Consider the following 27,035-nt stretch of genomic DNA (forward strand, 5'->3'; position numbering starts at 1 on the left):
CAGGAATTAACATCCACAGAAAAGAAATATTACTGGTCTAGGAAACAACTGTAGGGACTGCATTTAAGATTTAAGTAACTGCCTCAACTCCACCGACATGGCTACCACCCCTAGGGAGTGGGGCAGTGGTCTTGCTGAGGCACCTTAACCCACTCATCGCCAAGGCTGAGTGTTGGCTAGATCAAGCACCCCCTTCCTTTCTCAGATCATCCCCCTCTAAAAAAGATTACCTTACCAGATACAACAAACTACTATTTAGCTATTATAGAAAACAGCAACAATCGTTGCTGGACTCTAAACAAACTAAAATCTTTTAAGAACAGCCCTGCATATACATGCTCCACCACGCTAAATCAGGTATTTAGGTAAGATGTCCTGCCTATGCTCAGGGGAAAGTACTAAGTTAGAGTCTTACAAAAACATTGAGATAGAAAGATACCAAAAACCACACACTTGGTTAGAAATAATATTTATTATCCCCTCCCCCCACGTACAGATTACTTTTCAGAAACATGAAGGTATTATCCATGTCCTCATCAATAACAGTTTGTAGAAAATAAACTTAATTCATATCTTGACAATATATTTCTATCACTTTTTTAAAACAATAGCCATTTTATTTTTCCACGTTAGTTCAAGAATAGCTTCAAGTTTTATGTTCTGAATCAAATCAAGACAATCTTTGTTTATAGGCAATTTCCTGACAGATCCCATCCCCCCAACCCCTAAAAAAAATTCTATATCCTAAGTGATAAACTCTTCTTGTACATTCAGCAAACTTTATATTGGAAAAGAAAAAGAATAATTGAGATAGGTACTTAATCTCGTGCACAGTAATAAATCTAGCTGAGCTTCTACACCTTGCTTTGCAATGATGTTTACATAAAATAAATCATTTCTTATCAAGTTACAATGGTAATTTCTTGAAATGTAGATACAAAAGCTATACACTTAATCCACTGAAATTGCCTTCTAATTTTTCATCTGTAATTAAACCATCGCCATAAGGAAAAGCTTCAACTCAAGAAGATGCTTCCCCTTTCCCTCAGCTATTTATTTCTCTCTAAAAGCTTGAATCCTCTCTCAGATCATGTGAAGAGATACATTAAAAGCACAGAAAAAAAAGTTTTAGCTTGCTGACATAATGCCCTTAAGTTTGCTGACATAATGCCCGTATTTTAACTTTAAAGTGTAAAATCAGAGTTAAAGCATCACTTAAATTCATACAGTACATTATCAATTAATCAACAGTGTCCCACCAACCCAGAAGTTTCCCAAACTGGTTGTCTTCTCCACATTTAGTAAGTTTATACCCAATGACTCAAAGAATGTGCTTATAATAGACTGCTGGTTTAATTTTAGTAGTTTTAATATTGGGCTATTTTCAAATATAGAGATGCTACAAGTGGCATATGAACTATTAATTTTGTTTCCCATTACCTACAGGAAGAATTTGTTCAAATAAAATTTTACAAGACAAAATGCGAACCTACATACCTATATATAGATGTATACATGTATATATTGAACCTAACTAAAGTTTTATAAGCAATACTAACATAGTTCTGGTTACACATTCCTAAAGACAGTAATTGTTTTAAAGATAACATGTTATAAAGAGGCTTATGCAAAAGGCAAAAATTAAGAATAAACATGATCTTTGAGGTTTTCAGGATTACTTCAAAAAGCCGTTTCTATCCCCCATAGAAGAAAACTATGCATTTATCTTAGGAAAAAAAATTATAAAAAGATAATGCTATCATGTAAAGAATTCACAAAAACTAGACTGTAGATCCCATAAAAGTCTTACCTACGTAAGGTAAATCACAATTATGGTTCATATTGTATTACAGACATCACCATCACCTTTCCTCTTTAATAATGAGAGGATTTAACTTCTTTTTTTTTTTACTTACTTAACAAGTGCCACAGAAATTCAAGTCCCAGTAGCAACAAGTTAAACAAGATTACAAAATAAGGCATTCTGCTCACATGTCATTAAAGCAACAGGCTGAGTATAGTAAAGCGGGCTCTTTCCATTCTTACAGTTTTATATAATCCAAAAATTATACAGAAGACAATCTTTTCAAAAAATTCCAACTAACTGCTATTTTCCAGGGAAACAGAAAAACACACAGAAAATCCTCAGCTCTTGCTATTTCTCCCACTGCCATAAACAGAGGCTGATCTCTATTTAATAAAGCCCAATATTAGAAATGTGGATGAAATGTCTCTGTACCATTTCTAAGCCTGTAGGTCACACACACTAAATGATTTCTCAAATTATAGATTAAATCTAATTTGAAAAAATCCCTGTAGTGTTATTTAGAAGAAGAATAAAAAAAAAAAAGAGTGGACTCAAACACACTTGCGCGCACACACACACACACACACACACACATACACACACACACACACACAGCCAACACATCAGTTTTCTTAAAACATTGATTGGTTCTCCAAAAAGAATCAAAATATTTATCATCAAGCTGCAGCATGTGTATAAGGGGCAGCAACGAAACCTTTTTTAGTACAAGGTAAGAATCTGAATGAACTTTTAAACAACTAGTACCTTGAACCAAAGATTTTACCAAAGATGAACTCTAAAATACATACTTTTTAAAATCTGAACTCAACTGCCTGTTGGTACTTTTACATTAAGTGCTGCTTAAATAAAAATAGAGCATAAATTCAATAATCTACTGTCTAAACATTTAAAGCAATGGTTATGTCATCAACAGGTAGAATGCACCTAATTTGAGTCTTTGACACCTCTTAAGTTTATTGTATGATAAAGTTCTTCACAGTTTAAAATATTGTGAAGAAATGTGTTTATGTGTAACTATATTCACATAGATATTATGTACACATACTATGTATCTGATGTACCCATAAACTTTAAGTATGTGTGTGCCAGGAGGATACCCCACACATATGCAGGAACCTTGAATAATAGGTTGGGGTGGACTCTGAAATGATTTTTCAGAAATACTTAGAAATAAGGAAAGAATATTATTATGAATAATTGTAATAACAAAAATTTACTTTATTTACATAGTGCCTATCTCCCAAGAGGTAAATATGCTTTATAGACATTTTTTAGTATCTGCGAGGTGGGGCATTAAGAACACTATCAATTTTCATTTTCCACAACCAACTAACCTGCCTGGGATCATATACTTTACAAGCAGCAGAACAAAATCCAGACATGAAGATCTCCTAACCTGCAACGTCTCCAATTACCAGGTCAAATGGTCTGTGGTGAAATCAAGTCTTCATCATACAACAGAATTTCTACCACTAAAGATTAATTTTTAAGTCCTCATATACTTGTGATTGTGCGTTATATTTATACCACAGGGAGATCAAAATGATTTTTGGTTTTGGCAGATGAAAAAGTCTAACATTCAGTGTGACTATAATTCAGTGTAACTTCTCCAGTTTAAGTGCGACACAGCTGATTGGTCTATAGGGGAAATGCGGTCAATGTCTAACCATGACTGAAGAAACCTCAATCCAAACAGCTACTGCATGATTACAGAGATAGCCTACAATCTTGTATTGTCTTAAAGGTCTTTTCTATCTCCACATATGGTATACACATATAAATAAGCATTTTAGCACAAAATGTACAGTTAGCATGAATCAGTTCATGTTTACATAAACAAAGGCCTTAGGGGTGAACTTTAAAGGCCAAGAGCTCCTCAGAGTGCATGTTGTTTAAAGATCGAAGATCTGGCAACTTTAGAAGAAGTTTTGTAAAAATAGAGGCCTCATTTGGATGGTTTTTCATTATTAAGGTCCTTAGTGCACGGATGAGGGTTTCCTGCAAAGCCTCCACAGAGTTGACGTTTTCTATCCCAGATCGATCTAATGAAGAATAAGGAATAGACAGACATGAGTGAGAGAACATATTATTAAGTATAAATATTAAGAGAAAACATTAAATATAAATATAATTCTTGCTCATCAGTCTCATCAATGAATCCAAAACAAGGTTTTATACATTGGAATAAAGGCAAACAATACTTGACAAAATTTCTCAAATCCCAAAGGCAAATTTCTGTACCTATTTATTACATTATAAAGAGATATATGACAGTACACTTGATATATCAAATTCTTCAGTGCTTAATACTTTGTTTACAAAACTAGAGGTTCTGATTTTTTTCTGAGGTTCTGACTTTTAAAATTAGATGCCATCTATTAATTTCAACTGCTAATTGACAGTAAAATGAATCATGTAGTTTCCAAATATATTTTTTCTTCATATGGAATATATTCACATTTGTATGTTACCATGTGTGGCAGGCAACCTCTAAAATGGCCACCTCATCTTGGTAACCATAACCTTGTGTATCCGTTCCCTTTGAGTGGGCTAGACTTACTGACTCACTACTGATGAATAAAATATATTACAAAAACAAAAATCAAAAAACTTCATCTTCAGCATATTCTTGCTTACTTCCTCTGAGAAAAGCCAGATGCCATGTCCTGAGCTGCCTACAGGTGGCCAATATGCTAAGGAACTGACGGTGGTCTCTAGCCAACAGCCAGCAAGGAACTGAGGCACTCAGTCCAACATCTTGCAAGGAAATGACTCCTGCTACAACCACATGAATAAGCCTAGAAGCAGATGCTTCCCTGGTGGTTGAGCCACAGCCCTGCTCACAGTTTGACTACAATCTACTAGGAAACCCTTAGCTAGAGGCACCCGTCTAAGCCACATCTATATTCCTAATCCTCAGAAACTGTGAGCTCATCAATGTATTCATTTTTAAGCCACTAAGTTTTAAGGTAATTTATTATGCAGTAATAACTAATATACTATGCAACTTTATTACCTACTTATATTAACCTGTAATCACATCCATTTAACATACTGTGTTCATTAAGCTCATCAAACAAAATGTTAATAAATTAGTGATTTAGTATAAGCCAACAATAAAGGGAAGTATCTTAAAATTAGCCAAACCTATGTTGTTTGCCCATGGACTTTTTCATCATTAAGAGCTATTTCTTCGGTTTACAATAGGAGGCAGTAGAGCACAAGAAATATTCAATGGCTCCCAGTATAGGGAGTGGTAATTAATAAGAAAGATACTGCAAAGGAAGCAAAAATCTCTGGCTATTCACACCCTTTTTATTCATTATTTACAAGGATGTTGAGGCTCTGCATTGTAACTGGTAGCTAAAAAGGTCACTTGCAATACAAACACTACAATTTCATAATAAAGGGGAAATTTTGATTAACTCTAAATGCAGGGAAAAAATGGTGAAGATAGGGCAGCCTAGGTGGCTCAGCGGTTTAGTACTGCCTTCAGCCCAGGGAGTGATCCTGGAGACTGGGATCAAGGCCCACATCAGGCTCCCTGTAGGGAGCCTGCTTCTCCCTCTGCCTGTGTGTCTGCCTCTCTCTCTCTCTCTCTCTCTCTCTCTCTCTGCCTCTCAAGAATACATAAAATCTTTAAAGAAAAAACGATGAAGATAGGTTTATCTTACATTTAATAAAATTTGGATTATTAGTCCATTATGTGCTAATTCTCATGAAAAAAGAAACAAACTGAATGTTGACTATTGGGTTGGGGGGGTCATATGTTTTCAGACAAAATTGTTACATGGACAAAAGACCTCTTAACATTGACTTTGGTCATACAGTCCTAAGAGCCATAAAAAACTACTTAAAGCCCTCAATAATGCTTCCAAGAGTTTTCCTTTTCTTTAATATTCAAGTAGTTGTTTTCTTCAACATCACTGCAATTTATTAATTCCCTCACCAAACAGTTACTGAATGTATGTGGCTATTGTGACAGGTGCTAGAGAATTAGCAGTCAACATAACAAACCAAAATTCCTTCCTTGAGAGAGCTCTTAAAGCAGAAGAAAATACCTGGCTTGCATCATATCGTCAGTAATTTACAATACCAACAACTGGGAAACGACAGTAAGCCCCACAAACAACATAATCTATAAAGTCAAAGAAGAATATTGGAGTTAGAACTAGTATTATGAGTCATTCAATGAATATTTTGTGTTGGGAAGGCCTACGCTTCTTCTATACAACCCAGAACTTCAGGGAAATGGATTCCTATTCCTATAGGAATGTAAATTTCATTACATTTTTCTAAAATCTCAATTTTTAAAACCATGATTTTACGGTTTCAAGGCCAAATAACCCACCTATAAATCTAGCTAGATCATAAGCAATAATCCTCTAGAAATTATAATAGAAGGCACAATTGAAATAGAAATTAATCTTCTGGGTAGCCCCAGTGGCACAACGGTTTAGCGCCGCCTGCAACCCAGGGTGTGATCCTGGAGACCGGGGATCGAGTCCCACGTCAGGCTCCCTTCATGGACCCTGCTTCTCCCTCTGCCTGTGTCTCTGCCCCTCTCTCTCTCTCTGTCACTCATGAATAAATAAATAAAATCTTTAAAAAAAATTCTAAAAAAAAGAAATTAATCTTCTAAAAGATGTACTAAATGCTACACTTACTTTATAGTTTATAGTATAGTTTAATTCATGATATACCTGTCCTCTATACTTCCTTAAGCTTTGAGAGGTTCTTCATCCCTCACCACCAAATCTCACCATATCTCCTCTCTATGTATATTCACATCCTACAAGATGGAAATCAAGTTCCTTCCACAAAAACGTCTATGAGGACAACTAAAATCCATATCTAGATGAACTCTGGTCTCACACCTAAATAGGCCTGTCCCTAATCTTCAACTGCAAGTAACTGCTGCCATTTCACACTATCTCAAGAATTTACCTTCCAAGTATAATTCCCTTTTTCTCCATGGTATCAAGAGTCTTCCAACCTCACAGGCAAAGATCATGTTTGAGATTTCTCTCTCCCTTAGCAGCTAGAGCTATTCTATTAACAAGCAGTATAGCAGAAAGGCTTTGAAGCAAGACTAATAGGAGTTCAAAAGCATGCTCAGCCAACTTTTAAAAATGTACAGTCTTGGGCAAATTATTTAACCCTTCTATTCCTCAAATTTCTTGCCTGTATTTGAGGATAACATGTCCCAGAGCTTACCTCAGAGGTCTGTTGTGAGGATAAAATTATATAATAAATCTAGAAACTAACTTTCTGACAAGAACCAAAACAAAACCCAGATGGCAACTATAGATTCCAAGAAAAGCAAAAAGCTATTTTAAATATAAAGCAAATAGTACAGTCCGGGTGGCTAAGCGGTTTAGTGCTGCCTTCAGTCCAGGGCGTGATCCTGGAGACCTGGGATGGAGTCCCACGTCAGGCTCCCTGCATGGAGCCTGCTTCTCCCTCTGCCTGTCTCTGCCCGCCCCCGTCTCTCATGAATAAAATCTTGAAATAACAATAAATAAATGAATGAATGAATGAATGAATGAATGAATAAATGCAAATATAATGGTTGCTTAATTCTGAGCAATTAATAGAGAATATAAATAATCCATTTGTTACCTGCTACTTGGAATACTCCTCCCTTGGATGGCACAGGTTTAAGGCAAGATTTATATTGCACCCAGGAGGCTCAGTCAGTTAGGTGTCATCTTAGGTCATGGTCTTGGGGTCCTGAGATTGCCCAGCGTTGCTGGGCTCCTCATTCAGTGGGGAGGGAGTCTGCTTGTCCCTTTCCCCCTCCCTTTGGCTGTCCCCCACTGGTCATGCTGTCCCAAATAAATAAAATCCTAAAAAAAAAATTTATATTGCCTTGTCCACCATTTCAACCCCACTCTGTGAACACTGTGAGCACTACTTATATAATACTGCAAATGCAGATTTTTTTACTTTCAGTATTTAGACTCATCTAATAAACAAAGCATGGAAACTTGACACCAACAGAACAGAAGGTAAATATTTTCATTCTTGACAATGTAAAAGAAATGATACAGCAAAGAAATCCAGGATATGGGAAAAGGAGGAAAATGTCTCCCTTTCCAAGGAAAAGATTCTATCTATACTATCTGAGAGGTTCTGTAAAAGTGAAGGACCAAAGAATGTGAGCATATTACTGTTTTAAATAAAACAACTGTAAAAATAAAGCTTATAAAAAAGTAAGAAGATCCTTTTATTTGTCAGTTATATCTACTCAATAAAAAGAAGTACAAGCACAGTATTTACAGTTGGATGGGTAACTGAGAACAATTAAGAAGAAAGATGGTTAGAAATCTAGTTCTCTGAAGAGTAGGCTAGGAGAAAGAAGGAGAGACTTTTATTTTATCCTTTTCTAGAGTTTTTGAATTTTATTTTCCTGTATAAATACTGCTTTAAAAATAGCAATAGTTCTTTTTAGGTAGTAAAGATTTGAGTTTGACATGAACACTATCATATGTTTAAGTGAAAGTAACATATTATTTTAAAATGCATGAAATTGTTGTATATGTGTTGCTTGTGTGCCTTTATATAGACATAACAAAAATAAGAATGCGTTATATTCTTCTATAATTAGGCTTTTCCACTTGGCATATCAAACTTTTTTTTTTTTTAGGTACCATAAATCAATAAAGCAGGTAAATGATAAGTGGAGGGACAGGTGAACAGATAGAGACCCCCTAATGTTGAAAGTAATCCTTTTTGGTAGCAATATTATCATCTGTATTTTCTTTTTTCTTTTTTTTTTTTTTTTAAGATTTTATCTATTCATGAGAGACAGAGAAAGAGAGAGGCAGAGACAGAGGCAGAGTGAGAAACAGGCTTCATGCAGGGGGCCCGATGTGGGACTCAATTCCGGGACTCCGGGATCACGCCCTGAGCCAAAGGCAGATGCTCAACCGCTGAACCACCCAGATTTCCCAATCATCTGTATTTTCATCTTAGTATTTTCTACTTTTGCAAAGAATTCATATTGTTCTCCTGATCGGAAAACAACACAAGGCTTTTTCCAAAGGAGATTAAAACAAAAACAAAAACAAAAAATCACGTTCTTGGCAGGAAATTTCAATAAGTAGCACATTTCCTGGCACAGAGATCCCCCTCACCCCCTACCACTGTTTCTTCCTTTGTACCACCTCTGAGAGTCCCTCCTGTTCACCTCCTCTACCACAGCTATCTCAGGAGGGTTCACTCCACTGCCTCCTACCTGAAGTTGTGTAAACAGCCTCTCAACCTGACTCTCCAGCTCTAATGACTCACTTGTCTAATCTACCCAAGATAAACATGCAGAACTAATGTCAGACTATCATTTTGTTCATGCCTGATCATTCCCCTACACGGACTTCCCACTGCCCCATATTTCAGTTAAAACTCTCTGCTTAGTTCTCCTCGTGGTCATTCAATAACCTTTAACTCACCAGCCTTTTTCTATCCCTTTCCTCCTTGATATACACGATGGGTTTTGGCCACCTGACCCTAGCCTACCTCATGCTCTTCCAAGCTGCTCCATCACTGCTTTGATGGGAAAATCTAATAATCCACCCCTCAAATTCCAGATCCACTTTCATCTTCCCCATAAAGCTTTCTCAGGTAATTTCATCTTCCTTCCTAGAACCTCTGAATGAGGTTCCTTCCTCAGTCAGAACCACACAGCTTAATACCATGAAGTTTTCTGTGTTAGTTCTGTCTTTCCAAATAGAACATTAAGGCTTGGAGAGCAAGCTTGTGTCTTAATGCTTGTCTCCTCCTAGCACATATGGATCAGATAAAGAAACTAACAAGTATGGATTATCTTTAGTTTCATAATAGATTAATCTGATATCAACTCAAACCATTAATAATTATCAAGAGACTGCAAAATGGTAAAGTGCAAGAAGCATTAATTACAAGATTACTGAGAAAAATAGGTATCCCTTATTAACCTGTTACTTCATACTATTCTGTAACATAAGTGCATTTTTAGTTACCTGGGTAGAGCTGATCAGAACAGGTAGCCAAAGTATGCTTAAAAGACATATGTATTTGTACCTCTGATGTACAGGCCCTTTAAGATACACAAAGAACTTACTCTCCTTAGGAGTTCCTGATTTACAGTTTAGCCACATAAACAGGGGTTATAACTTACACTTTATAACCCTCACAGCACCTGGTACAATGGCTTTTACACAGTAGAAAACAAATGGGAAACTTTCAGTCATATCAGAATACTGTAAAATTCTCAACAAATGTTTTAAAATAAAGTTAGTGATCTTAAAAATGGCTGGTTCTTATTTATATGTTCCCAGGAAAGTCACTGTATATCAATTTCCCATTTGCTATTTTCTTAATAGCTATTATCTAAATTGAAATACTTTGGTCAGAAATACCTATAATATAAATGTAAGGTGGCAAAGTAATTGGAAAACATCATCAATGACTCATAAATAAACATTAAATATTTAGGACTCAACTTGATCATTCATTCAAACAGCAACTAAGTACCCATCCTGTGCCAGACCCCAGGTTGGCACACATGGTACAATCCCTTCCTTCCACAGGATGAGGAAATCGAGACCCAAAAGAAAAGAACTATTTATGCAAGTCAGACAGAAAATTCAGTGGCAAAGCTGGGTAAAAGCCTACTCGTAATTCACCGATTTTTGAAACTAACTATACTGGGTATTTTTAATATTTTCAAGTAATACATATTTCAATTAAAACTTAAATTCATATCAGAACCTAATGTCCCCAAAAAATCATTAAATCCACAAAAATAACAATTTAGACTTGTAAAAATTATTAGCAAAAGTTAAAGACTAAGACTTGTGGTCAATGTGAGGCCTAGATCTAAACATCATTTCATTACTCTACAGCACTTTTGACTTTATACTGTCTAATTATGCAAAAATAACAGATTCACACAATTTAGCATCTGCTTAAAGCCCTCAAGGCTTCTAAATAGCTTGCTGGAACATAGTTCCACCTTCTCCCCCACTTGGTCACTGTATTCTGGGTATGCCACAATTATGAACCAGCTTGCTTACCTGCAGATACCAGGACAACAGCTGTAAACAAACTCATCTCTTCATCACTAAGTTGGAGGGCATTTAGCTTCTCACTAAATTCAAACATAGAGTTTAGCAGATCCCCTGCTCCCATTGAGTGTAAATCATCGACACTATATTTTTTTCCACTTAAAAAGGTGACCGTACGCTCCTTTGCATCAAACAATGATGCAAACCGTACCATCAAAACCTGGAAAAAGAAAAAGACTTAAATGTATTTGAAGGAGTTCGGTACTAATATTAAGAAATAATTCAGTATTCAAGTCAGTTAAGAAACATCCTACATATAAAAGCAAGCTGTAAAAGAATAACTGAGTTTATTTTTACCCAGAACCATTTCCTTAAGGGCAAATTCTCTACCAAAGCAATAATATCCCAAGAACATCAAAAAAATTCCAGCCACCGTTGGCAAAATACTTGAGTCCTGTGATATTCTGAAACTCTATTAATAAAGATTCTGAAATGCAAATACAAAATTAAAGCAGGCAATAATGCCAAGAAATCTGAAACTGGGCCTTGGCCAAAGCATTAAAGAAACTCTAAGCTACCAAGTATATCACATGGTCTCTAATCCATAAGTAAAAAGAGCAATATTTCAATGCAATGACACTTAGAGACATGAAAACATCAAATGCAGCCAAAGCAAATGCAGATGAACTCTAATTAGACTATTTCAAGAAACCATAACCCAAAGAGATAATACACAAAGAAAACAATTACAGTAGAAGTGTTCCAGACACCAAGATGTAATTCAAACCCAAACCAAATCAGTCAACAAATGCTTATCTATGGCACTCCCTCCCCTATAGTAAATGGTGACACCTATGTCACACAATTCTCTCATAACCAGAGGAATAGGAACAAACACCTTCCCTTTGCAATTTTCCCAAAAACTTGTTTTACTCAAAACAATCCAAAAGAGAGTAATGAGCCTTCTATGAAGATGGCACTAACTCTAGAACACAGCAATCCCAACACAAATCACAAGGTGGAAAGAACACAAGTCCTGGAGTCTGGGATTTGTGTTCTGGTCCTGTGTTAGAAATTTATTGGTAATCCTAGAAAAATCTCTTCACCTCTCTGGGCCACAGTTACCTAACCTCAAAAAAAAAAGGGGGGGGTGAATTAAACTTAATCACTGACATCCCTCTAAAATTTAGAGTTGAAATCTTAACTGTAATGTCTTCCTTTACATTGAAAATCCTAACCTAACAGTTTTACTTTTAAATTATGCCACAGCTATTTTATTTATGAATATGGCTCCTTCTCCATTCTGGTCCAGCTGCCCTAGAAAACAGAGCATAAGGCAAAAGTTTATGTGGAATGGGCATTACCACATGTGAAAACAAGTTTGAGGAAAAAGGAAATGAGACTGGGAAGGGAAGACAGCAAATATCAGAGGAAGTATTACTGAGCTGGCCACCACTCAGTATCATTAAAAACTGACAGTTCAGTCTGTGGGACCAGCAGGCAAAAGTAAAAATATATCCCCTGGATCCCATCCCCCACTGATCAAAGACATTGCCCAGTAGACACCAACTTCCCCCACCAGCCTGCATTTCAGAATAATGTTTAAGTGAGCTCTGTGCAAGTTCTGAGGCTCCTCACACTTGAGCAGCATCAGGGAAGCCCTGGGGAAGATGAGAGGCACCTGACATAGCACAAAGAGAGACATTCTGTGTTCTACTCAAGTTGCCAACAGTGGCTGCCCCAAGTCCAGGCAGAATGTATCACAGCAAGAGAAGTCAGGGTAGAAAAAGTAACAAGGATTCTAAATGAGGTGAGGCCAAGAGAGTCCAAACTAGTACATAAGACATGTTTCATACATTCCCAAAATATTCCACAATCTCCTAAAAGAGAAAACCGCATCCTATTTATTCTTTGTACTCTGTACTGAAACACCAGGCTAGGCTATGTTCATTGGCTGTCTAACTATGCAGACCCTACCTGCAGTCCACACCTGAGAGAAATACTAGAACCTAGAGGAAGTACATAGGGTAAGAATATAGAACAGTTGTATTTCAAGTCCTAAGGAACTATGGATTTATTTCATCTCTTCCCAAGATTCTGAGATGGTTATTCTTTTGTTGGTAACTTCAGCCTCTAGACTATAAATGCTTATTCAGAAAAGAATGAAAATGTACATGAAAACAAAACACTACACACACCCTACATCAATATTCTAGATAAATAAAACCTACCTCAAAAGTCCCAGCCTTCAAAAGGTTGACCTGGTCATGCTGAGAGAGATCTCTGAATCCAGGAATACGCTTTGCAAATTCCACCACTTCTTTCACTGCTGGAGTGAAGCTCATTGAAAATTCTTCCCAGATTTCATGCCCAGATTTATGAGGATCCACATATGGAGACTTACTCATTGGACAAACCTAGCATGCACAGAATGGAAAAACTCTTAAAGAGTGGGACATGATTTAAAAAAAAAAAAAAAAAAAAAAAAAACCTTCATAAAGTGGCATCTCAATCACTGGGAACCCCAATGTGAAAATAACTCTCAGACACAGGTAAATGTTACTAATAGTAACACTTTCTCTTCTTACTACTTGCCTTATGTTAGGAAGCCTCATGGCAACCTAGTTTGAATAGCAATTAATGCATCATAAAAGGGGTAGCCTAAGCTATTTCAAAAACCATTTGTGCAGGTTTAAGAGTTTATTTTGTAACACTGCTGCCATCTTATGCTGGTTTTATGATTCTTAAAAAAATTCATATATACTTAATGTTGTCAATCCTATTCATTACTTATAGCAGATATAATAATTATCATTTCTCAGATAAGGAAATGAGACCCTAGTGTTTAGTGATTTATCCAAATACATCTAGAAGTCACAGGCCTAGAACCTAATATTTAGTTAACATTTCAAAGCTCACTTTTTTTCCAAATGGCACAATTAAAATATTATAATTTCAAAGAAGGAAAGATAGTGAGATGGCTTACTTTAAAAAAAAAAAAAGTCACTGACCATTTATTTCATAAACAGTGGCAGGACTACTAGCCTCCACTTGTTCAATTAGGAAACAAAACAATGATGGGAGATATAAGGAACACCTTCTATGTAAGGATTGGTGAGGAAAAATTAGGAAGCCAAAGAGGGTATGAGAACACTAAAAAGATTATGAACATTCACTGTATACTCTACTAGTAAAATCAGCCTTTAAATGTTCACTAAATCCACAGGAGATCCAGGAACAGGATGATTAAATAACCATAGAGAATACCAAAAATGGTTACAGATTTTTTTTTCCCTCCTTAAGGTAGCCACTATGTCTAATAAAATATAAGGTCACCTTTCAGATCTATGGAATCAAATACCTGTAAGTGACAAGAAAAATCTAACAAAAGAATTGGAGTCAGTTACTTTAAAAATGAAAAAAGAAGACTTTAATTACCTGGCTGCAGAAAATACCAGCACTATCAAAAGACCTCATGGTATATACTGGAAATGGTGAGGTACTGCTGTTTTTGATGAAATTTTGGCTGAATATAAACACTGTACTTTGATGTAGACTCTTGTATTTGATTAAAAAAAAAAAACTTGAACGATATGAGTAACACTAGCTCATTTCATAAGATGAAGTCTGAGAAAATCCTTAGAAATTAGCATATTAAAATATTCCTAGATTCTCAAACAGTAAAATATCTATCCATGTTCTATGTTCAAATATTTTGCATTATAATGATTAAAGAAAATACTTCCATAGATATCAAAGGATTACCAACTGTGGCAAGGTAAATGATCAGCACTTTGAGAAAATCCCAAAGCTAGTAGGGGAGTAATTAATCAGAATGCTTAAATTTTCAAAGGGATTTCTAAGATTTAAAGGACCAATTTTACATGATCCATATTTTATATAAATGCTTATCCCAACCACAGTATCAATCAAATCACATGCTTGTACTCAGTTCTTTGTGAAATGAGGTCATTCAACAAATGATGTTTATTAGAAGTATTTGACTTAAAATACTGTATGAAACTGATTCTATAAATCTCATGTTTTCTGACACCAACCCTGCCCCTGAAGTTGGTATATTCCCCCCAAATAAAAGAAAACTTTCAAAAGCTTTCCTTGATTCAAGTTGGGCAAAAAAATTGAATTCACTATACCAGATGCATTCTCCCTCCAGTGTTGCACAGGTAATTATTCTTGTTCTCATTCTGAGAAAATCCATCTATCGAAACTCTATCACATACTCGTTGAGTATAAGCATTGGAGAAGTTCATACAATGTCCATTTGCAATACAAATGGCATGCCCATTTGGGTAATGCATTATGTTCCTCCCTTTGTACTGTCCATTGAGGTGCTGCTGGCTCTCACTACATGGAAAATGGCTGCTAAGCCCACTGCCACAGTGATCATGATTTAAATTATACTGCTCCATGCTCTTGGGAATCCGTTCTCTCTGAGGCTGCATGGTCTCTGCTGAGTTTTCTCGCTGCTCTTGATTATACATAAAGGTATCCTTGTGTGCCCTGGTCACCATGCCAATCACTTCATCCTTTGCAAAATCAGAAGAGGGAGAAGAGCTTTTGATGTTTTCTTGTTCGAGCTGGGGCTTGGGTCGCAGCTGTTCCTGGGCTGGTAAGGCTGTCTGTTCATGATGTTCTAATGTGTCATTCTGCAAATGACCACTGAACTGGCTGTTCATCATGGTCTTCATCGCACTCTGCATTTCAATTAGCATCCTCTGTTTTTCACGCTTAGGAATACGACCAAACCGAACAGCTATTGAAGAAAAAGATATTTAACATCTATATTCTAAGTAAGACCTGTTTATACAAAAGAATAGCACAAAATTATGTTAGCTATAGCTTCTGTACAAATAAAAAATATCTGAATGTCTCTGGCCCAAATCATTCTAAATTTGATAGTTATATTTTTGATGTAGGATAAGAAGTGGAAAGGAGAAAATTTTTCAAGTTTTCTCCCAAAAGAAAGCTAAGAGAGTATCTATGTCTTGGGTATTTTATAAGCAAAATTTCTGAAAAATGTGAAATTAACTAATGAAAATCACAGTTGAAGCAGTCAGCATTACTACATAGCGCCTATTACAAAGCTGAAGACTGTTCTTAAGAAGGTACATGGTGAGATTCAGCTACCCACAGCCATTAATGTTAATGGAACCTAATAGGTACAAGCACTCCCCGAACATCTAACCTTTGTCAATTCATTTTCGTAACCCTATATTCAAGAGTCAACTATTAAATTATTTACTCTCTCCTTTTCTACCTTCTTAAAAATCTTTTTAAATTTTTTTTTAAATTAAAACACACACACACACACAGTCAACAGAAATGCAGTTATTGAAAACTGGCTGGATTTTAATTAAAATCACTGAAACAAAAATTAAATCATTCATCCACCATTATTTTAGAGGCAAGAGTTAGAATGTGTCCTGTCTCCAACATTCCTATTCCTGAGGAATAGAAAAGAAAAGCTTTCTAATCTAATATTTATATGGAGATAATAAAAATCCAATATACCCACCCAGCAAGAACACCTTCCTAATCTAATTGTAGCTTCTGACATTGTTGCTATTAATGGACAATTTTATGTTTCACACTCTACTCCCTCCTTCACAAATGATTGCCATTTTTGTTCTTTTGAGGAAATCACAATATCTACCAACTTCAGACCAGTATTTCCAGTAATACAAAAAAAAAAAATTTTTTTCAGGCAAATGAAATCCAAAACATCAAATGCTAAAATCCATTTCTCAAGATGCTCTATTAACAAACGGTACTTGTGTAATATATAACTTAAGGGACGGCTTAAGTGACCCTTCCCTAAATACATATCAGGTTCATTCTTAGCAATTCTTAATACTACTAAACTAATCCCTCTGAAACCTGCATATTCTGTTACTGAATGAGACTATCCAAAAGTGATTTCTGTAAGCAGAACAGAAGAGTCAAATTTTCCAGTGATGTCATCCACAGAGATACTAATAGTCCCTCAAATTAACTTTTATTTTTTATGGGACTGGATCATGCCAGAATTTAGCAACCACCTCCACATAAGACCCTACTGTTTCTGTCAATTTTGTATCTCCTTTCAACATACTCAGAACCTGTGCCCTAAAAGCACATTATCATCTCAGGGCTGAGAAAATCATAGAGATAATTCACACAGCAGAAATAAGTTCCTCAGAAATGCTAATTAAGTAGACAGAGCCAAGGATTCCTACATCAAGAAAAGTGAGGGGTGCCTAGGTGGCTCAATTAGTCAAGCCTCAGATTCTTGATTTCAGTTCAGGTTGTGATCTGAGGGTTGTAGAATTGAGCTCTGTGTCAGACTCCATGCTGGGCATGAAGCCTACTTGAGATTCTCTCTTCCTCCCCTCTCTTTGCCCCTCCCTACTTCCTCTATAAGGGAGAAAGAAAAAAAGGAAAGAAAGAAAAAAGAAAAAAAGAAAAGGAAGAAAAATGAATTCTTTTGTTAGGGAAATAAAAGTATTCAAACTGTATACTTTAAAAAAAAAGGGGGGGGGGATCTTTTTAGAAGAAGCCCCCAAAAAGAGAGCCAAGAGCTATTTCCAGGGTGATAATGCTAAAATTTAACTTTAATGAATCTGGCATCTTACAAAGCATCAAAATGTGTTTCTAAAATCTGCTTCACTCTAAGCACAAGAAGGCCACTGGTAACTGGCCTATAGGTCTGGTTTATGCTGAGGAATGAAAGCCTAGCTCCATATGTTTTAAGAAGAGTGCTCGTTAAAGTGGGAACATACCATCTCTCGACATTCCAACTGACAGACACTTTTTGAAGCGACACTGCTGACATCTGTTTCTATTCATCCTCATTATAGAACAGTTTTCATTCTTCAGGCACTTCTTGTACTGAATGTTTTGCTGAATGCTTCTCCGAAAGAAACCCTAAGAACAAAGGAAGATGAACTCAGTCATTTACAAACATCCAGATGAAATCCTTGTAAGCACCCCCCGCCCATACACACATACACGACAATAGTATTTTACTGGCTACCTGGGGAAATAATTTTGGCTTAGAACAGAGGGATATGTAACAACGACACACAGACTTTAACTGGATGCTTATGGTTTCAAAGCACCCATGCCTACTAGCCAAACAAAACTCTTCCTCTTCTCTTCAGAGAATCTCGGAGCTTGCCAAGCACTGCTTTACTACACTTTACCGTGTTACGGGTAGCCACATTTTCCAGCCCAAACTTTAATCACATACAAATCCCAAAACTTCTGAAATACGAATGATTTGGTCTTTCCTGGATCATTATCTGCTGACCCCAGCAAGGTCTACTTGTAGATGCCAGATGTTCCTGGCTACTTGTCAGCAACAGGTCCGAGTGGCACCACACACCCACAGACCAACTACTAATCCAAGGGAAGACCGTTCCCAGCTAGATGGCTACAAATAACTGCCTTTACTACACAAACAATTTAAGTACATGCTCTGTGAAAGGTCTTTCTTTACAGAGCTCCAGCTTCATGGTCCCAGGAAAAACAGTAAAGTCAAGAACAGTTACCAAAATTTTAAATTGCAGTTTCCCTGAGTATCATAACTAACCACACATTTCATAAATCTATGGAATTTTGAAATACTACATTTTTAAATTTTATTACTGCAATATTATACTTGGACACTACAATATCTGAATTAGACTTATCTCTAGGAGGGTACAGAACAATTATGTGTATTTATCAAGGATACACAGGCTCATACGCTTGTGTTTTTGTTTCTTTGGCAATAAAGTGAGAATAATGTCTACTATACAATTACTTCACATTTTAAAAAAGAAGGAGAAGAAGAGGAGGAGGAGGAGGAAGAGATAGTAAAACAGCATTTATAGCATTTTTAAAACAGTGGAAAAGTGCTACTTCTATATTAAATACGGACTAGTCTTGTGAAGTGACCCAGTCATTAGAGCTACCAAATGCACAATTTATTCAGAGCTACCCTAGAAAATATTTCTTCTTCCATCACGTATATTCATTATCTTGCTCACCTATCATATCTTGCCAAACTGGATTCTTGTTCCTGGCTTTCAGTCAGAAAACACCAAGAGCAAGTGTCTTGGCCATATTAATTTTGATACTCAGGAGAAATAATTGTGCCAGATTCTTTAAAGAAAGGGATATTTCCTGGATATAAGTAGGAGGTATAGACTATCTCACTTGGAATTAGCTGACCCTCTAACCAAGAAATATTCAACTAACCTAAAAAATAAAATGAGGTTCCCCAAGTATTCAATTTATATTCAAGATTCTTCTGCTCACTTGGCATTACTTCTAAAGATGCTACATTTTTACAAGTATACAGGAATTATTCCCAACTCCTAATATCTGACATATCAGAATGTCAACATATCTGAAGTGACTTATTCAAAGTTTGGTTTAAACTAAGTTCCAATAAGGCAGCAGTGCCTTGCCTGTCTCGCTTCCTATTTCCCCACCACCTGGAACAGTGCCAGATGCATTAATAAATAAGCATTTGGGCACTTGGTTTCATACCATCATTTTGAGTGAGAAAGCAAGTTTATTCTGATCAAAATCTTAAAGAGAAATATTTTCACTGAATTAAAAATATATTTTTCAAAATAAGTTATCTTTATATGCTATATAAAATGTTTAAAACTTTAAGAGTAGCTTCTGATTTCTCTTATCCTCCCAAGTTATCATTTGTGGAAATTGGCAAGCCTAACTCCAATTTCTTTAATCCCAGAATCAATAGCTTACCTTACAGCCTTCACAAGCATGAACTCCATAGTGGAATCCTGACGCCACATCCCCACAGACTTTACACAGTAGAACCATGCCACTAAATTCTAAGACACAAACAGACACAAAAGTATAAAGCTGGAAGAAAGACTTCAACTGTTGCTTTTCTCTCCAACTGATTCCAATTTATTTTATTCAACTTGAAGTAACTTTCAAAAAATTCAAATCTACTCTTATAATGCAAAAGAAAGAAAAATCTTTACATCAAGTTATCAAAAGAAATCTTAGTTTTCTTTTTTTTAATATTTTATTCATTTATTCATAAGAAACACAGAGAGAAGCAGAGACACAGGCAGAGGGAGAAGCAGCCTCCATGCAGGGAGCTTGATGCGGGACTCGATCCCGGGACTCCAGGATCATGCCCTGAGCCAAAGGCAGACGTTCAACCACTGAGCCACCCAGACATCCCTTAGTTTTCTTTTAAACACAGTTTATGGGGCTGCCAAAAATATTTCTGAGAGCGAGTTTTTTTCCCTTTCCTCATGATTTTGAACATACTCTGAAATTTTTTAAATCTAGAGTTACTTTATACCATATATGCAACCAGAATTATTTTTTTTAAAGATTTTATTTATTTATTCATGAGAGACACACACACAGAGAGAGAGAGAGAGAGAGGCAGAGACACAGGCAGAGGGAGAAGCAAGCTCCCCACAAGGAGCCCGATATGGGACTCGATCCTGGACCCCAGGACCATGCCCTGAGCCAAAAGCAGACACTCAACTGTTGAGCCACCCAGGTGTCCCACAACCAGAATTAAAAACAATTCTCCTTGGTAAGAATTAAAAAGTCAAACAAAAGAGGCAATCAACAGAGGTGTGAACAGATGTGGCCACACCCTGCTTGCTGTATGATACTCAGTTCAATTCACCTATAGGCACCAATCCTCCTCTGCAGCAGCCACTCTTACCTCCACATTCACTCAGGACTCCAAATTCCGCCACTCAGTTATCCCAAGGCTGCTTTGTTTTCTAAATCCCAAACGTTCCTAACTCCAACTTCAAGAAAGCAAAACCCTTCCCACAAGTACTCTGTTCTAGAAACCAAATTCACTACTAAGAGTTCAGAAGAAAGACAACTGTGAAAATGTGGTAAAGGGGATACCCCAGAGGAAACACAGTCAGGCAGAGTGTATAATCACATATCTTGCTCTGTGGCAAGAACCAATTATGACAACCCCTAGGCTGTAACTTTTAAAATTATCACTGATTTCTTACCTACTAACTACTAAACTATCATCATCCAAGAGGGGGTGAAATGACACTCAAATGAAAAACTGATAAAACAAACCCCACCTGTAATTAATGGCACGAACCTTTGAAAACTAAAGTAACTTACTTGTCACTCCACTATGACTCTTTGTCATCCCAGGTGCACTCGATTTGCTTGTTTTCATAGAACAATCTATTCGATCATTCTTCAGGATGCCTTCAATATTGGAGAGATCTCCATTTTTGGGATTACCATTGTTATCAGAATTAGAGCTATTTGGAGAAGATGGAACAGAGGAGGAGGAGGATTGGAAACTGTTCTCAGAACCTTCACTGTGACAAGAGGCAGGGCTAGAGGCTGAGCTGGAAGAACTGATATAGGCGATCACACCCCCTAGAAAAGAGGCGAAAATTCAGATAATTAGATACATGACAATATATGTTTTCTATTTTTCCAAATCTGAATAGTAAAGTCACTAACTTTAGAAACAGACTGCTGACTACTTACCACTAAAAGGAGAAAGTAACTTACTTCCTTATTTCCTATTTTTCCTGCTTTCATAGAGTTTGAAGCACATATAATTTCCACTGATTCAAAGAATGAGAAGCTCTCACTGGCTTAATTATTATGAGCACACAAAGATCCAAACCTAAAGCTTTTCATTTTCCAGGTTTTTTTTTTCCTATAAAGAATGAAAAATCTTCCTGACTAGGTAGCTTAGAGTAAACTGTTTTGGTCACGACAAAGTCTGATTCTGGTCCTCTCTTTGTCTCTTTCATTATATCTTTATATAACACAATCTTAGAAACAATGAGTTCATTTGCCTCCCCCAGCACCTGGCTAAAACATAGGTTAATCAAGAACAGATATAACATTTGGAACTCCAGATAATTTATGTCAAATGGGGGAATGTTTCATAGCTAATGCTCCCAGAATCTTTCTGTTTTGATCCCTGAAAACTTCAATGACTATTCACTAATCACCAGTTCCATACTCCCCCTTCTCCACCTGCTTCTGCCACTGGACTTGCAGACACACTTATCTGTAAACAGCTCTTAAGGAATCCAGACTCACCACCTGTTCTTCTCACTTGCTATTTACAGTAAATGTTAAAAGAGGCTGAAAGAATGCATGCTATAAGAGAATAACATTAAGGCTAACACTAATTCTCCACAGAGCTACTCTTAAAACACTATTCACAACTTCACCAATATAACCTCCACAACCTCTGTGAAAACTGGTCTTGGCCTCCTAGAGACTGTAAACTTCTCAGGTTAAGAAACAGTATTTAAAATTATTCTTGGGGTATAATTTCAAACATCTTCTCTCAAAGACATAAAACGCTGCAAGGGTAATCTCATAGGCAACTATATTATTTTTCCAAATCCCAGGCCAAACAACTAATTCTCATCTTTTCTGTTGTGGTTTCTTTTCCTCTTTCCTCTATCATCAACAAACATTTAAAGGGCTTTTTCGATGTGCATAAGATACAAAGGTAAAATTACCTCTCTTCTATCTCTGTTCTGAAATCTTATTTAAACATACTGTTTACTGTCTCCATCTCTTTCTCCAGTAGACCATACACACCTCAGTGCACGGTGTCTCTTAATTCTCTATGCATGCTTTACAGGTAATAAGCCTACCATAAATATTTTTAAGACCTAATTCTCTGCCTTTGTGAAGCCCACATTTAATAACAAGGACAGATCCCAAGTAGCATAAAACAGTACTAGGAAGGGGATCCCTGGGTGGCTCAGCGGTTTAGCGCCTGCTTCAGCCCAGGGCCTGATCCTGGAGACCCGGGATCGAGTCCCACATCAGACTCCCTGCATGGAGCCTGCTTCTCCCTCTGCCTGTGTCTCTGCTTCTCTGTCTCTCATGAATAAATAAATTAATTTAAAAAAAAACAGTACTAGGTAGTCACAGACAAAACAGGACATTTCTGATATTTCTGATAACTATACAGAGTAATAAGTGGAGACTTCTGCACATTCCCTAAATAACAACTGCAATTTAAGCATTCCTTCTGAAATAACCTTCTCTGCTAATGAGAAATGATTCCCCAATCTTTTCGTTGGTAAAAACTACATTTTATAACACACACAGATGGAGCAAAACGCTGAGGCCAAAACAATTCCAAAGAATAGAAAGATACTTCCACTCACAAAGAAAAAAATGGGCAAGGAAATTTTAGGTCACTTTTAGTCTGTTGTGTTGAAATAGGGTACCAGATAGGTATTTAAGTACCAATTATACATAACCAGAATGGAAAGTTCCTAAGCAGTCAAGTAAAACCATAATTCTTAGGGATTTTGGTCACAACCCAAAAGAGAAGTTAAAACAGCTCCTACTATGCCAAGAAAAACACAATAGTGTTTATCATACATAAATTTAATATGCATAAATGCAAACTAAATGTACTTGAATTTTAAAGACAAAAAATATAAGCAACATGGAGAATTCCATCCACTTTTCCATTCATTAAGCATACGCCTACTATCAGTCTTGAAGTTGGAGGTGTGATTCTGGTCTTCCTAGACTAATCCACTTCCCAAATGTTCTCCTGCCATGTGCTTATCATCTTCCCAGAGTGAAACCAGAGCTTTATGATTAATATCAGACCTACAAGGTACTCCCCATCTATAAACCAATCATTCTCAAAGTGTGATCCCTATATCAATCAAGGGCTTCAGCATCACCTGCAAATCTGTTAGAAACATTTCAGGCCACACTCCACATCTACTGAACCAGAAATTTTAATCAACCTCTTGGAGATACTAATACGCAATAAAGTAGTTACACAGTAAAAGTAGGGCTGTCACAAGCCAATGTCTTTATCTGTGCTCAAAGGAAGAAATGTGACCAAGAGTAATTTTTTTTTAAGATTTTAATTAACTTGACAGAGAGGCAGAGACAGTGAGAGCATGAGGAGGGGAGAGGGAAAGGGAGAAGCAGACTCCCCACCAAGCAGGGAGCTCAAGGCAGCACTCTATCCCAGGACTCCGGATTACAAACTGAGCCAAAGGCAAATGTTTAACCAACTGAGCCACCCAGGCACCCCAGCAACCAAGGGTAATTTAATAATAGAAATGTCACCTGCTGATTTTGAAAGCTCCTGAAACTCCAAACATAAGGAGGAAAAACTTACTGAGTTTATTCTCTTCATCCAGACAAATTACATAAAATGTGTATCATGAGAACCACCTGGTATTTTTTCAAAATACGTGTTTCCAAGGCCTTGCCCAGAGTAGGCCCCTCAGGAATGAGCATTTTTAATTTTTAAGAAGTTCCCCAGGTAATTCTTTGCACGTTGAAGTTTAAGAATAGCTACAATCACTGAATTCAAGCACAAATTGGTTCATAGTTTTAAAAGTAGATGTTTTCAATGATGTAACTCCCTGAATACCCTAAATACTCTGTGAATCCAGAGAGAAACAATTTTAACTTGGAAGGCTAAAAAATGTCACGTTACTGGGTAAACCACTGTGCCATCTGTTTTCATAAAATTTTAGAGATCTGAAGTTCACAATAGAAATTCCAGGTGTTAGCAAACAACTAAACTACTACTTTTTTCACGTGTCTACACACTCAGAATAGAATGCAAATGAAAACATTATCCTTAGTCTTCAGTAAACTCCCAAACTCACAGCTACTTATCTTACTTAAAGTACTACCACTCTAGGTAGTAAATTCACTTCTTACGTCTCAAGATGGTAAGACATGAGAAAGTGATGGTTTTCTTTCTCAAGTAAGATGGTTTTCTAAAGTAAGACTTTCTTAGGGCCAGCATTTGAGTGAGCCATTTATGTTCACAAGGTCTTCTGACTACCTCACCTTAGAAATAAACTTGCAGAAATCAGAGCTATCCCAATGGCTTAATTAAAACTGCTTAATAACTGTTGCCCACTGACTAGGCAACAGAAGGTGTTTGCTATGAACTACCCAAAATGCACCTTCCTTTCAAAACCTCCAAAATCAAAATTAAGAAAAATTACTGAGCTACTATCAATCCAGTTAATATCCAATTCCTATCTTTAGGAACTTTAACAATCCTTTTCAACAAGCACTTGTACCAGGCACCATGGTATCAGAGACGACCCTTCTAGAAGCAGCTACATTCTAGCTAAATCAAAAACTGATTTAGTTGTCTTAGCATTCATTCTTGCTACCAGACACCAATCTACTGAACTGATGGTTAGTAACCCACATGGGTTACATTTTAATTTCCTAGAAAGTTAAGAGTACATCAATAGTTCCTCCACCCACTGAAGAAAGGGAAGTGAAAACTAAAAATACCTACTGAATAGCAAGAATAAAATAACATAATTTCATATCACATTTTGACCTCACAAGCATTAATTTCCATTATCCCATTTCAGAGCTCAGACAGGTTTAACATAAACACTGCTACTAAGTGGCAGGGCCAGGATTGAAGGCCAAGGCCAGAGTACAGATTATTATTTCTTACTGTGAAAACCTGGGCAAGCAAATGACTTTTAATCTAAAACTGAGTCACCTTCTATAAAATGGGAATATCTACCAGAGTTACTACAAGATTGAAATGAAGTAGTGTTCATAAAAGGGGACTATTAAAGTCCTTTTTACAAACATGGTTTTTGATGATAAAGCAAGAAAGGTAAAATGCCCAAACCAGCAAGTCCCAACACTTCCAGAAACAAGCAGAATGTACTTCTTAGATGCCTCAAGCTAAAATTAGCTGAAGCAGTCTTCTCTATTTTTAGTTGGAAAAAAATCCCTGGAGTTGGGCCAGGTTCCCAGGCTAGGGCTTACCCAGTGGTCAACTTCAGACAAGCCAAAAGTCAGTATCTAATTTTATACTGCTGGGAAGCACTTGCTGTTCACCAGGTATTGGGGTTTTCTTACCCCAATTCTAGGCTTGCCCATCACCAAAAGGTTCCCTCCCACTCCCACGGCCCACCATCCTGGAAAGTATGCCTGAGTTCAACTCATGACTGTGCCTCGTGACTTAGAACGAAATATTTTTACCATCAAGAAGCTTTAGTTTTCATTTTAAAAGTAGGTTACTAATAATTTCTACTCACAGGATGGTAGGATAGCTCTAATTGACTCACCATCCTTCCAACTATGACCTGAGTATCAGGGTTCCAGAGAACAGCAGCATGGTCCCTTCCCTAAAAAGCCTTGTAGACCAACTGAGGAAACAGCTGTGTTAACCATTCATTCCAGTGCCATGTGAGCACTGTTTCATACAAATTACTGTGAACTGCTGAGAATCACACAAGAGCACCAGAGAGGGCAAAGATCAAAAGGGGCAAATACAGCCAAGGTGACAATAAGTGGGGTCTTGAAAAACATGCAAATTATTAAATGATATACCATGTAAAAGATTTAAGAAAACCAAAAATGGGTGACAAATTGGTCTTACTCTGTAAAAGTGTTTTTTTGTCTCCATGTAAATTGCCAGGGGGTGTGGGGAGACACAAGTGTAATCTAGTGTCTGGGGAAAAGAGACTGACTAGCAACAAGATTAAAAGAGAGAAATGATGAGATTAGGAGGCTCTACTGACACCTGGCTGTTTTCATCAGCTGTGACCCTGACCACTGCAAGCCAAGTGTATCCACACAGTTATTTCTTTCATTGCCAAGAAGACAGGACCACCAAGATGTGCATATACTGTCAAATATTCTGTGGGCTTAAATCTAATACAGCATAGTAGCTTGTGCTCCCCAAGTAGACTTTGTGGATTTAAAATTTGGCTCCACCACTTGCCTGGATAAATTAATAAACTTCAATCTACTGAACTCTTCATCTTCAAATGGTAACAATATCTTCCTTCAAAGAATTTCATGTGTGGTGTCAAAAGTAGTGACACATGTAAAGGGCCTGACACACAGTACTCAACAGATACTGCTGACTATTATTCCGCCATCCGACTGAAGAGTTCAAACCAAACTAACCTTCCCTACCCTTTCCTCCTTCCTTTGAGTGTGTCATATGGAACAGTGCTTTCTCTAGGTTATTTCCACACCACCTTCTGAATCTCTTTAACTCTGTTGACTAGTCAAGCAACTTGCTACTTCACTTCTAAGTCTTCCTTTGATCTTACTGTTTCTCTCTCCAACTGATTTCTTTACTGTTACCATTCTCTGACTTTTTTTTTTTT

At 36.8% G+C, this 27,035-nt stretch overlaps 1 protein-coding gene across 1 annotated transcript in view; it reads right to left on the minus strand.

Moving 5' to 3' along the window:
- Positions 1-453: 453 nt before the first annotated feature.
- NR1D2 (nuclear receptor subfamily 1 group D member 2) overlaps positions 454-27,035 on the minus strand; it is a 29,552-nt gene continuing 2,970 nt past the window's right edge. Inside the window, exons 2-8 of the mRNA XM_072726735.1 lie at positions 21,016-21,282; positions 19,636-19,724; positions 17,655-17,799; positions 15,030-15,649; positions 13,107-13,292; positions 10,885-11,095; positions 454-3,870 (exon numbers count right to left, since the gene is read on the minus strand). Coding sequence (XP_072582836.1) covers positions 3,674-3,870; positions 10,885-11,095; positions 13,107-13,292; positions 15,030-15,649; positions 17,655-17,799; positions 19,636-19,724; positions 21,016-21,282 — 1,715 coding nt within the window. The 3' untranslated portion in view covers positions 454-3,673. The remainder of the gene's footprint in view (positions 3,871-10,884; positions 11,096-13,106; positions 13,293-15,029; positions 15,650-17,654; positions 17,800-19,635; positions 19,725-21,015; positions 21,283-27,035) is intronic.

Source organism: Vulpes vulpes, chromosome 11 (genome assembly GCF_048418805.1).
Source record: "Vulpes vulpes isolate BD-2025 chromosome 11, VulVul3, whole genome shotgun sequence".
Lineage (NCBI taxonomy): Eukaryota > Metazoa > Chordata > Mammalia > Carnivora > Canidae > Vulpes > Vulpes vulpes.